The following is a 13,946-nucleotide window of genomic DNA, read 5'->3' on the forward strand; positions in this document are numbered from 1 at the left end:
TTGGAGTGAAGGGGTGATGGGGAAGATTTGGAGTGAAGGGGTGATGGGGAAGGTTTGGAGGGGAGGGGTGATGGGGAAGTTTTGGAGGGAAGGGGTGATGGGGAAGATTTGGAGGGGAGGGGCAAGGGGGAAGATTTGAAAGGGATGGGTGATGGGGAAGATTTGGAGGGGAGGGGCAAGGGGGAAAATTTGAAAGAGATGGGTGATGGGGAAGATTTGGAGGGGAGGGGCAAAGGGGTAGATTTGGAGGGGAGGGGTGATGGGGAAGTTTTGAAGGGGAGGGGTGATGGGGAACATTTGGAGTGAAGGGGTGATGGGGAAGATTTGGAGGGAAGGGGTGGTGGGGAAGATTTGGAGTGAAGGGGTGATGGGGAAGTTTTGGAGGGAAGGGGTGGTGGGGAAGATTTGGAGTGAAGGGGTGATGGGGAAGATTTGGAGTGAAGGGGTGATGGGGAAGATTTGGAGTGAAGGGGTGATGGGGAAGATTTGGAGTGAAGGGGTGATGGGGAAGATTTGGAGTGAAGGGGTGATGGGGAAGATTTGGAGGGAAGGGGTGATGGGGAAGTTTTGGAGGGAAGGGGTGGTGGGGAAGATTTGGAGTGAAGGGGTGATGGGGAAGATTTGGAGTGAAGGGGTGATGGGGAAGGTCTGGAGGGGAGGGGTGATGGGGAAGGTTTGGAGGGGAGGGGTGATGGGGAAGATTTAGAGGGGAGGGGCAAAGGGGTAGATTTGGAGGGAAGGGGTGGTGGGGAAGATTTGGAGTGAAGGGGTGATGGGGAAGATTTGGAGTGAAGGGGTGATGGGGAAGGTTTGGAGGGAAGGGGTGGTGGGGAAGATTTGGAGGGGAGGGGCAAAGGGGTAGATTTGGAGGGAAGGGGTGGTGGGGAAGATTTGGAGTGAAGGGGTGATGGGGAAGATTTGGAGTGAAGGGGTGATGGGGAAGATTTGGAGGGAAGGGGTGGTGGGGAAGATTTGGAGGGGAGGGGCAAAGGGGTAGATTTGGAGGGAAGGGGTGGTGGGGAAGATTTGGAGTGAAGGGGTGATGGGGAAGATTTGGAGTGAAGGGGTGATGGGGAAGATTTGGAGTGAAGGGGTGATGGGGAAGGTTTGGAGGGGAGGGGCAAAGGGGTAGATTTGGAGGGGAGGGGTGATGGGGAAGTTTTGGAGGGGAGGGGTGATGGGGAAGTTTTGGAGGGAAGGGGTGATGGGGAAGATTTGGAGGGGAGGGGCAAGGGGGAAGATTTGAAAGGGATGGCTGATGGGGAAGATTTGGAGGGGAGGGGCAAGGGGGAAAATTTGAAAGAGATGGGTGATGGGGAAGATTTGGAGGGGAGGGGCAAAGGGGTAGATTTGGAGGGGAGGGGTGATGGGGAAGTTTTGAAGGGGAGGGGTGATGGGGAACATTTGGAGTGAAGGGGTGATGGGGAAGATTTGGAGGGAAGGGGTGATGGGGAAGATTTGGAGTGAAGGGGTGATGGGGAAGGTTTGGAGGGGAGGGGCAAAGGGGTAGATTTGGAGGGAAGGGGTGATGGGGAAGTTTTGGAGGGGAGGGGTGATGGGGAAGTTTTGGAGGGAAGGGGTGATGGGGAAGATTTGGAGGGGAGGGGCAAGGGGGAAGATTTGAAAGGGATGGGTGATGGGGAAGATTTGGAGGGGAGGGGCAAGGGGGAAAATTTGAAAGAGATGGGTGATGGGGAAGATTTGGAGGGGAGGGGCAAAGGGGTAGATTTGGAGGGGAGGGGTGATGGGGAAGTTTTGAAGGGGAGGGGTGATGGGGAACATTTGGAGTGAAGGGGTGATGGGGAAGATTTGGAGGGAAGGGGTGGTGGGGAAGATTTGGAGTGAAGGGGTGATGGGGAAGTTTTGGAGGGAAGGGGTGGTGGGGAAGATTTGGAGTGAAGGGGTGATGGGGAAGATTTGGAGTGAAGGGGTGATGGGGAAGATTTGGAGTGAAGGGGTGATGGGGAAGATTTGGAGTGAAGGGGTGATGGGGAAGATTTGGAGTGAAGGGGTGGTGGGGAAGATTTGGAGTGAAGGGGTGATGGGGAAGATTTGGAGGGAAGGGGTGATGGGGAAGATTTGGAGGGAAGGGGTGATGGGGAAGTTTTGGAGGGAAGGTGTGGTGGGGAAGATTTGGAGTGAAGGGGTGATGGGGAAGATTTGGAGTGAAGGGGTGATGGGGAAGATTTGGAGTGAAGGGGTGATGGGGAAGATTTGGAGTGAAGGGGTGATGGGGAAGATTTGGAGGGAAGGGGTGATGGGGAAGTTTTGGAGGGAAGGGGTGGTGGGGAAGATTTGGAGTGAAGGGGTGATGGGGAAGATTTGGAGTGAAGGGGTGATGGGGAAGGTCTGGAGGGGAGGGGTGATGGGGAAGGTTTGGAGGGGAGGGGTGATGGGGAAGATTTGGAGGGGAGGGGCAAAGGGGTAGATTTGGAGGGAAGGGGTGGTGGGGAAGATTTGGAGTGAAGGGGTGATGGGGAAGATTTGGAGTGAAGGGGTGATGGGGAAGGTTTGGAGGGAAGGGGTGGTGGGGAAGATTTGGAGGGGAGGGGCAAAGGGGTAGATTTGGAGGGAAGGGGTGGTGGGGAAGATTTGGAGTGAAGGGGTGATGGGGAAGATTTGGAGGGAAGGGGTGGTGGGGAAGATTTGGAGGGGAGGGGCAAAGGGGTAGATTTGGAGGGAAGGGGTGGTGGGGAAGATTTGGAGTGAAGGGGTGATGGGGAAGATTTGGAGTGAAGGGGTGATGGGGAAGATTTGGAGTGAAGGGGTGATGGGGAAGATTTGGAGTGAAGGGGTGATGGGGAAGGTTTGGAGGGGAGGGGTGATGGGGAAGATTTGGAGGGGAGGGGTGATGGGGAAGATTTGGAGGGGAGGGGTGATGGGGAAGATTTGGAGGGGAGGGGTGATGGGGAAGATATGGAGGGGAGGGGTGATGGGGAAGATTTGGAGGGAAGGGGTGATGGGGAAGATTTGGAGGGGAGAGGGGTGGGGTGATGGGGAAGATTTGGAGGGAAGGGGTGATGGGGAAGATTTGGAGGGGAGAGGGGAGGGGTGATGGGGAAGATTTGGAGTGAAGGGGTGATGGGGAAGGTTTGGAGGGGAGGGGTGATGGGGAAGATTTGGAGTGAAGGGGTGATGGGGAAGATTTGGAGTGAAGGGGTGATGGGGAAGGTCTGGAGGGGAGGGGTGATGGGGAAGGTTTGGAGGGGAGGGGTGATGGGGAAGATTTGGAGGGGAGGGGCAAAGGGGTAGATTTGGAGGGAAGGGGTGGTGGGGAAGATTTGGAGTGAAGGGGTGATGGGGAAGATTTGGAGTGAAGGGGTGATGGGGAAGGTTTGGAGGGAAGGGGTGGTGGGGAAGATTTGGAGGGGAGGGGCAAAGGGGTAGATTTGGAGGGAAGGGGTGGTGGGGAAGATTTGGAGTGAAGGGGTGATGGGGAAGATTTGGAGTGAAGGGGTGATGGGGAAGATTTGGAGTGAAGGGGTGATGGGGAAGGTTTGGAGGGGAGGGGTGATGGGGAAGATTTGGAGGGGAGGGGTGATGGGGAAGATTTGGAGGGGAGGGGTGATGGGGAAGATTTGGAGGGGAGAGGGGAGGGGTGATGGGGAAGATTTGGAGTGAAGGGGTGATGGGGAAGGTTTGGAGGGGAGGGGTGATGGGGAAGGTTTGGAGGGGAGGGGTGATGGGGAAGATTTGGAGGGGAGGGGTGATGGGGAAGATTTGGAGGGGAGGGGTGATGGGGAAGATTTGGAGGGGAGAGGGGAGGGGTGATGGGGAAGATTTGGAGGGGAGGGGTGATGGGGAAGATTTGGAGGGGAGGGGTGATGGGGAAGATTTGGAGGGGAGGGGTGATGGGGAAGATTTGGAGGGGAGGGGTGATGGGGAAGATTTGGAGGGGAGGGGTGTGATTGGATTTTGAAAAGTGGACGATTAATGGGAAACGAACATTTATTGCAAAATGAGTTTCTTGAGACCTTCGAGTCAAAAATACGTTTGAGGACGCTGAAGGATGGGTGGAGTTCTGGAGAGTTTAGGGAATGTATGAAAGAGGCACTGTAACTGTAAGAGATGGAATTTTTTTTTGGAATGAATAGATTTGGTGAGCAAGTCGAAAGCATCCTTTTATAGAAGAAGAAGAAAAAGGTGTTATAGAATATGACAGAATACCTATTGGGGTGTCTATACAGGTCTTCAGGGGACAGATTAGACATTTTTTAACAACGTGATCACAAACAACGTGGTCGAAGAACGAACGAACAAATAAGAACGAATAAACGAATAAGAACGGAAGGAAATATTTTTTTTTTTTTTTTTTTGAGGAGATTTTAAAACAAGGAAGTATGGGGTGAAAAGACCGGGAAAATCAGAGACCAGAAAGTAATTGCAGCGCGATCGGAGAACCGCCGAGACAAAAACAAAGCCTCAAGCCAAGGTCGGACACGGTAGCGTAGTACTACACTTAGGCCTCAGTATACGCGATACGAAAGACCGACGATTCTGTACACAGGTATGAAAAACCAACACCAAGAATACTATTAAAGACACCCCAATAGGTACATACACCGAGAGAAAGATACAGTTTCGAGAAAAACACAATTGTGAAAAGTTACTTAACTTCGAAAGCGAGCGCGCATGAACAGCTTTGAAGAGACGAGACCTCCAATGTTGCGCATGCCAGCGCAAGAGTTTCATCATTTTTATAGTTATCAGAAATATACAAATTCTGAACGTTGTTTTTATCCGTTAGTCCATCAACATTAATAGATAGATTATTCATTTTCTCAAATTTAGGAATATCTTTCATGGACATTGGAAATGGTAAACCAGTAACATTTAACTAATTTTCATATTTCTCATAATGTGCTACTCTTTGAACATTATGTTCATTGGGATGTAGGTGCGCAAGAACAGACCATAGAAAACATTTATGATCTTTGTTTTGAATATTAATAATCGCCTTTTTATTTTTTATAACCGTCGGCAATTCAATGTAAGAAGAAGCTTTTAGGGGGTTTCATTTTAGAACATGTATATCGATGAAAAGTATTCTAGTAATAGTAAATCCACTACCCGCAAGCGAACGATCGACCAGTTCTTCGTGTTCTATAAGTTTATCATAAACGTCCGTTAATAAGAACCCCTGGAGTGATACGATAAAGTAAGGTTTTGTCTCATATAACGTTTTATAATAAGATCCCCTATTTCAGGTTCGATTTTGTTCAATTCCATTTTTACTCCCATATAAAATTTAAGGGGTTTAATCTCACCCAAAACATTCTTTACATAGCTTTCAACGGCGGGTTTGACTGTTTCAACCGCCCCAGCTATTGATTTTGGTCCTGGGGTGGTAAATCATGTGTTTTTGTGATTTAAGATGAGCAGGAAAGCTCCACTTCAAGACCGTCTTATCACAAACGCGACAATATTTTGTTTCTCGTTCGGGTGGAGCTACCATATGTAAAAGTTTGAGTGTGTGTTTTTGGGATTCAAGATGTCTTTTACGTCCACTTTTATAATCACGTTTAAAACATCACAATACCATGTTTTTGGTTTTTCTTGTTCAAGTGGAGCCATCATCTGTGAAAGTTTGGCTTTGTGTTTGTTGGATTGGAGGTGTTGTTTATAATTGTTTTTTATAATCGTGATTACAAACATTACAATATGTTGTGACCCGCTTTTTATATGTCCTCATATTGTTCATTTTATATAAGAGAAAGTTCTTTAAACTAAAAATCAATTTTTTTTCACAACATAAAATGAATAAAATTAAAATGTTGGTGTAATTGTCCACCCCAATGTGTTAATAAGTTATGACAAATCTTATCATGAAATTGTTGTGCTCAATTGTTTTTAAACCAGTAAAATCTTCACGATTACATTTATGATTATGTTTGTGCAATAATTGAAATAATAAATATTGCATATTTATTATTAGAAATTCAGAAATCTTAATTCAGAAAAAAAATTCTATCCAGTCCTTCAATCTTATCTCTACCATGTTTTTCATAGTATCGTTTTGATAATGTTTTAAAATCAGTAATTAACGCTTGTTCTAAATGAGAAATATCTTCCAATTTCTTCTTGATTAATGTTACATATTGTTGCGGAAACGGGGGACGGCTCTCCCGTTAGCAAGGGGTGGTTAGCCCCTTGTCCTGTTAAGCTGGCCGTCTCCCCAGTCCTGGAACTATCCCGCTTCTTCGTGGGGTGAGATTGGCCGAGGTGATTGGTCAAGGGAGTCCAGTACACCTCTGCCGACCTCTCGACGAAGCCGGTGGATAGCCCCGTTCGAAACCACGGACAAGATGTTATTTGCCGAGCGGGTTAGCAGCCCGCGGCTCGAACCATTTAACAGTCACTAACCCGATTCCGAGCGTTGGCCAAATCGTGCCACTGGTGTTCAATGATGGAAATCACAAAGACGATCGGACGAGCATGAAGAAGAAGACAAAGGTAGGAAATAACAGGATTTATTATTATTTACACAAGACTAAAGGAAGAGAAGCAATCAAAGTAATATACAGAAAATGGAAGGAGCAGAAGGACACAGAGCAATTTCTAGCTTATCTATACAGGCTTAATTTATACCCAGGACAATACAGACAGAACGAACTCACTCACACGAATAGGGAAATGCAGATTGGATTGGCTGGAGGGAGAGGAAGGTGGGACCACAGGGCTGGAAGGTTTGGCAGGGCGGCACAGCAGGCAGGTCCTCTCCGGGCTGGAAGCGAGCAAGGCGGCGGCAGGCACACGTATTTTCGTTGCACGCGGCAGGGGCTGGTTGTCGCTGCATGCCTCCGGCTCCCTCGGTCATCATCTCCTCGGGTGGGGCTTCCCTCTCCGGGTTATATAGCCACGCCCTACCAAGCCATAGCCACACCTTACCAAGCCGTGCCCACCGAGTCCTGGTTGGGCGCAAGGGCTTCCTGGCTCCACCTCCTGAAGACGATGGGCCGGCCACGCCCTTCTCCCCCGAGTTGACCGTTGAGCTGTTGAGCCAGGCGTAATGGAGTTTTGGGGTGAAGAAAACAGCCCAATGCAATGGTGGTGAACGCCGCAGAAACCCGCCCAATGCAACGGTGGCGAACGCCGCAGAAAACCGCCCAATGCAACGGTGGCGAACGCCGCAGAAAACAGCCCAATGCTACTGTGGCGAACGCCGCAGAAAACAGCCCAATGCAACGGTGGCACTTTGAAGAGATGATTTGGGGGAAACTTGAAAAGGGAACTATCTTATTTCATTTGGTGCAATGCAGAGTCAATTAGTGGAAAACAGAGCCTTAACTGACATAGAATAAGAAATAACTATAGAGAGGTTCTATGGTGGCCTACGTGCTGGTACATGGACTAGCTACGGTGCACTCATTTCAATTAACAGCCAATTAAAGGGGAAATGTACATAGGAAATTTTAATACTAAATTTACAAAGTGAAGGTTCTAAAAACCGTAACAATATATTAGATTAATATTATCATAATGTTTAGTATATTTTAATTCTTCTAGAAACATGGTGATATGAGTTTTCGTGATATTGGAATATTTTATAACCTCGCCTTCATGGTTGATCAAAAGTCTATATGCTTTAAACTTTTTATTCAAATCGTTATAAACCTTTTCTGGTATTTTACAATGTTGTTTACCTTGATATTGAGTAATACATTTTTGAAAATGAGAAACTCTATTGTAAATATTTTTTCCGATTATATTTACTCTCTTATAATCATCATAAGTCATATTAGTGTTAAAACTTAATTGTTGGTTATTACACTGCAAACGCGTTTTAATATTTGTGTTAGTTATTTCAAAATCAGATAAGTTTTGATTTTTACAAAATGTACAAGTAATATTAGCGATAGGTTTAATTTCATATAAAATGTGTATATTCCACAATTTTGACCTTATTATTTCTCTGGCAATATCTAAAAACTCATTTATAATAGATACTTTCTTTTTAAAGATTGGATTATGTGTATTCATCGGTGATAATGGTTTAGATAAAATTGATTTATATTCATGTATCAATAATCCTGTCCTTACAATGTAGAACATTTTATCCTGATTAATATTCTGTAATGTTTGTTCAATATTTGCAATATTTGTTTTAATATCAACTGACGTTTCATTATAAGTTACAATTAAATCTTTTATCCTATTTAATTTGCCATGAGGTACATCAAATTCCATGTTAAATTTATTAATTATTTCATTATCAATGTTAATAATATCTATTTTTTCATTTAAATTATTCATTTGTATTATAATTCTCATCCTCTTAAACTAAAAATCAATTTTTTATTGATTTTTAGGTTAGGGTTGTTAAAAAATCAATTTTTTAGTTATATAATTATTTTTGTGAAAATCGGAAAATTGGGAAAATTGGGAAATTCGAGAAAATTGTGAAAATCTGAAAACTAAATAATTAATTGGTCACTTCCGGTTTGCGGTGAGTCACTTCCTGTTTTTGAGTTGAGGCAGTTTCGGTTTGGGAGCAAGGGGGGAATGTGGGGAGGGTGGGGAATGTGACCTGAGTTGGGGCCTGGCCTATAACTGTCCTTTATCTACTACTCACGGGTCCACCATCAACCCCCTTATGGTGAAAATACCTATAACCAGGATCACTGCTCACCTCCATTCATTTGTTCCTTTTTGCCACCTGTGGAACCATCTTCCACATCCTCTTCAAACTCATTCTTCCCTCCAGGTCTTCAAAACAGCTGTTCACCACCATCACAGATCATCCTCCATCCAAAATCATGGTCTTTTCTACCCTCGTTACCCCGAACCAAATACCTCCGTACAATTTTTCAGTTTTCCCTCCTTGAAGTTTCCTTCTGTATCCATCTTGTCAACTCCGTGCATGCGAGTTTTGTGTCCTGTTTTTGTCCTGACTCCTGATCCGTTCCGTGTACTCACTCTTCCACGAGCCTCGACTATGTATACAAAAAAGATCTTGTTTGTTTACAGTTGCTTGGTGCCACGGCAATAGAGGATAAACTACAGGACGGAGTACCCGAGACCATTGCCAAGCTTGCGGAGGCCAAGATAAAGATTTGGGTTCTCACAGGCGACAAGCAAGGCAAGTGAAACCTGGGGTAATTGATTTGGTGAGAGCTTATTGGTTATTCCCTCGAATTACGGGTGTGAGGCATGATTGGATCTTGTTATTTAGATGTTTACCACTATTGAAATTGTACGTGGTACATGTGTCGGAGGCTCAGTGGTGCACCTTTCTGTCTGCGCTGTCGCTCATGACTCTCCAACAAGTGATGGAAGCAGTCCGGCGGCTGAAGGGTGGGGGATTCTCACATATGAGCTACTTGTCTGCAGCTGTAGAGGAACCCACGTCGGGTTTGAAACAGATGGAACCTTGTGTCACGTTTCTTTGTTGCCTTGTATAATTTTCTTTGGCTGGAAGAGTATGGGAGAAGTTAATTATTTGAAAATCCTAGCCACCTGGGGTAATTCATAAGGTTAGAGCTTATTGGTTATTAACCTCAATTATACGGGTGAGAGACATGATCGAGTCTAATTACCTCTGCCTCCGAAGGTCGATGGAGGTTATGTTTTTACCCCGCTCTGTCTGTGTTTGTCTGTCTGTCTGACTGTGAGCATGATATCTCTGCCTAGTGCCGTTCTCCGTCTGTCTGTCTGACTGTGAGCATGATATCTCAAAACGTTACGGACGGTTTCGGACGAAATTTGATGGACAGGTTGGGTGTGTGACAAGGCCAAATTGATTCGATTTTGGTGAAGATATTGATCCGGTTCTGGATACGATAATTGGTTTAATAATTTTAAAGTGATTCTTCACCATTGAGAGATGGGGCCAAAAACTCTATATAGCAGGATATGTCAAAATGTTGTGGATGGATTATTACAAAACGTGGTGGATGAGTCGGCTCGGTGACAAGAACACGCTGATTCGATTTTGGGGTGTGACAAGGATGAAAGGTTCGGATGCAGATCTGGCCTATCAGTGGGATACAAAAGGTAAACTGTTCGGCCTGCATAGGGAGGCGCTCTGCCCAGTGCCGTTCTAGTTACCTCTTCCACCGAAGGTTATGTTTTCCCCCCTGTGTGTTTGTCTGTCTCTCCGTGAACACGATATCTCAAAGGTTGTGTGTCGATTCGGACGACATTTTCCGGACAGGTCTGGTGTGTGACAATGACGAACTGATTAGATTTGATGACGATCCGGATATGGATACTAGAATTTCTTATGATATACTATATGATATAAGATTGGGGTGGTTGGGATTATACTTTTTTTTTTTTAAAGAAAAAGACGCATCCAACCAAAAAGCCAATCGAGAACCATGTGAGTCCCATGTTGGGGTGTTGGTCTGGAAAGCTGGGCCCAAGTGTTTCATGACTCGGCTGGCACATTTTACACTTCATGGTGGTAAATATGGATTTGGTTGTTACCGTCCTACTTTGGCATTTTACACTTCATGGTGGTAAATATGGATTTGGTTGTTACCCTCCTATTTTGGCATTTTACACTTCATGGTGGTAAATATGGATTTGGTTGTTACCCTCCTATTTTGGCATTTTACACTTCATGGTGGTAAATATGGATTTGGTTGTTACCTTCCCATTTTGGCATTTTACACTTCATGGTGGTAAATATGGATTTGGTTGTTACCATTCCTATTTTGGCATTTTACACTTCATGGTGGTAAATATGGATTTGGTTGTTACCATTCCTATTTTGGCATTTTACACTTCATGGTGGTAAACATGGATTTGGTTGTTACCCTCCTATTTTGGCATTTTACACTTCATGGTGGTAAATATGGATTTGGTTGTTACCCTCCTATTTTGGCATTTTACACTTCATGGTGGTAAATATGGATTTGGTTGTTACCCTCCTATTTTGGCATTTTACACTTCATGGTGGTAAATATGGATTTGGTTGTTACCCTCCTATTCTGGCATTTTACACTTCATGGTGGTAAACATGGATTTGGTTGTTACCCTCCTATTTTGGCATTTTACACTTCATGGTGGTAAACATGGATTTGGTTGTTACCCTCCTATTCTGGCATTTTACACTTCATGGTGGTAAATATGGATTTGGTTGTTACCCTCCTATTCTGGCATTTTACACTTCATGGTGGTAAATATGGATTTGGTTGTTACCGTCCTACTTTGGCATTTTACACTTCATGGTGGTAAATATGGATTTGGTTGTTACCCTCCTATTCTGGCATTTTACACTTCATGATGGTAAACATGGATTTGGTTGTTACCCTCCTATTTTGGCATTTTACACTTCATGGTGGTAAATATGGATTTGGTTGTTACCCTCCTATTCTGGCATTTTACACTTCATGGTGGTAAATATGGATTTGGTTGTTACCCTCCTATTTTGGCATTTTACACTTCATGGTGGTAAATATGGATTTGGTTGTTACCCTCCTATTTTGGCATTTTACACTTCATGGTGGTAAATATGGATTTGGTTGTTACCCTCCTATTCTGGCATTTTACACTTCATGGTGGTAAACATGGATTTGGTTGTTACCCTCCTATTTTGGCATTTTACACTTCATGGTGGTAAACATGGATTTGGTTGTTACCCTCCTATTCTGGCATTTTACACTTCATGGTGGTAAATATGGATTTGGTTGTTACCCTCCTATTCTGGCATTTTACACTTCATGGTGGTAAACATGGATTTGGTTGTTACCCTCCTATTTTGGCATTTTACACTTCATGGTAGTAAATATGGATTTGGTTGTTACCCTCCTATTCTGGCATTTTACACTTCATGGTGGTAAATATGGATTTGGTTGTTACCCTCCTATTTTGGCATTTTAAACTTAATGGTGGAAAACATGGATTTGGTTGTTACCTCCTATTTTGGCATTTTACACTTCATGGTGGTAAATATGGATTTGGTTGTTACCCTCCTATTTTGGCATTTTACACTTCATGGTGGTAAATATGGATTTGGTTGTTACCCTCCTATTTTGGCATTTTACACCATGGTGGTAAATATGGATTTGGTTGTTACCCTCCTATTTTGGCATTTTACACTTCATGGTGGTAAATATGGATTTGGTTGTTACCCTCCTATTTTGGCATTTTACACTTCATGGTGGTAAATATGGATTTGGTTGTTACCTTCCTATTTTGGCATTTTACACTTCATGGTGGTAAATATGGATTTTGTTGTTACCCTCCTATTTTGGCATTTTACACTTCATGGTGGTAAATATGGATTTGGTTGTTACCCTCCTATTTTGGCATTTTACACTTCATGGTGGTAAATATGGATTTTGTTGTTACCCTCCTATTTTGGCATTTTACACTTCATGGTGGTAAATATGGATTTGGTTGTTACCCTCCTATTTTGGCATTTTACACTTCATGGTGGTAAATATGGATTTGGTTGTTACCCTCCTATTTTGTCATTTTACACTTCATGGTGGTAAATATGGATTTGGTTGTTACCTTCCTATTTTGGCATTTTACACTTCATGGTGGTAAATATGGATTTTGTTGTTACCCTCCTATTTTGGCATTTTACACTTCATGGTGGTAATTATGGATTTGGTTGTTACCCTCCTATTTTGGCATTTTACACTTCATGGTGGTAAACATGGATTTGGTTGTTACCCTCCTATTTTGGCATTTTACACTGCATGGTGGTAAACATGGATTTTGTTGTTACCCTCCTATTTTGGAATTTTACACCTCATGGTGGTAAATATGGATTTGGTTGTTACCTTCCTATTTTGGCATTTTACACTTCATGGTGGTAAATATGGATTTGGTTGTTACCCTCCTATTTTGGCATTTTACACTTCATGGTGGTAAACATGGATTTTGTTGTTACCCTCCTATTTTGGCATTTTACACTTCATGGTGGAAAACATGGATTTTGTTGTTACCCTCCTATTTTGGCATTTTACACTTCATGGTGGTAAACATGGATTTGGTTGTTACCCTCCTATTTTGGCATTTTACACTTCATGGTGGTAAATATGGATTTTGTTGTTACCCTCCTATTTTGGCATTTTACACTTCATGGTGGTAAACATGGATTTGGTTGTTACCCTCCTATTTTGGCATTTTACACTTCATGGTGGTAAATATGGATTTGGTTGTTACCCTCCTATTTTGGCATTTTACACTTCATGGTGGTAAATATGGATTTGGTTGTTACCCTCCTATTTTGGCATTTTACACTTCATGGTGGTAAACATGGATTTGGTTGTTACCCTCCTATTTTGGCATTTTACACTTCATGGTGGTAAATATGGATTTTGTTGTTACCCTCCTATTTTGGCATTTTACACCTCATGGTGGTAAATATGGATTTTGTTGTTACCCTCCTATTTTGGCATTTTACACTGCATGGTGGTAAATATGGATTTGGTTGTTACCCTCCTATTTTGGCATTTTACACTTCATGGTGGTAAACATGGATTTGGTTGTTACCCTCCTATTGTGGCATTTTACACTTCATGGTGGTAAATATGGATTTGGTTGTTACCCTCCTATTTTGGCATTTTACACTTCATGGTGGTAAATATGGATTTGGTTGTTACCTTCCTATTTTGGCATTTTACACTTCATGGTGGTAAATATGGATTTGGTTGTTACCCTCCTATTTTGGCATTTTACACTTCATGGTGGTAAATATGGATTTGGTTGTTACCTTCCTATTTTGGCATTTTACACTTCATGGTGGTAAATATGGATTTGGTTGTTACCCTCCTATTTTGGCATTTTACACTTCATGGTGGAAAACATGGATTTTGTTTTTACCCTCCTATTTTGGCATTTTACACCTCATGGTGGTAAATATGGATTTTGTTGTTACCCTCCTATTTTGGCATTTTACACTGCATGGTGGTAAATATGGATTTGGTTGTTACCCTCCTATTTTGGCATTTTACACTTCATGGTGGTAAACATGGATTTGGTTGTTA

General features: G+C 43.6%; 1 protein-coding gene across 1 annotated transcript in view; it reads left to right on the top strand.

Moving 5' to 3' along the window:
- LOC137422422 (phospholipid-transporting ATPase IC-like) overlaps positions 1-13,946 on the top strand; it is a 312,955-nt gene that overhangs the window by 192,113 nt on the left and 106,896 nt on the right. The window contains 1 exon segment of the mRNA XM_068109179.2: positions 8,968-9,079. Coding sequence (XP_067965280.2) covers positions 8,968-9,079 — 112 coding nt within the window.

This window comes from Myxine glutinosa, chromosome 2 (assembly GCF_964187855.1).
Source record: "Myxine glutinosa chromosome 2, kmMyxGlut1.1, whole genome shotgun sequence".
Lineage (NCBI taxonomy): Eukaryota > Metazoa > Chordata > Myxini > Myxiniformes > Myxinidae > Myxine > Myxine glutinosa.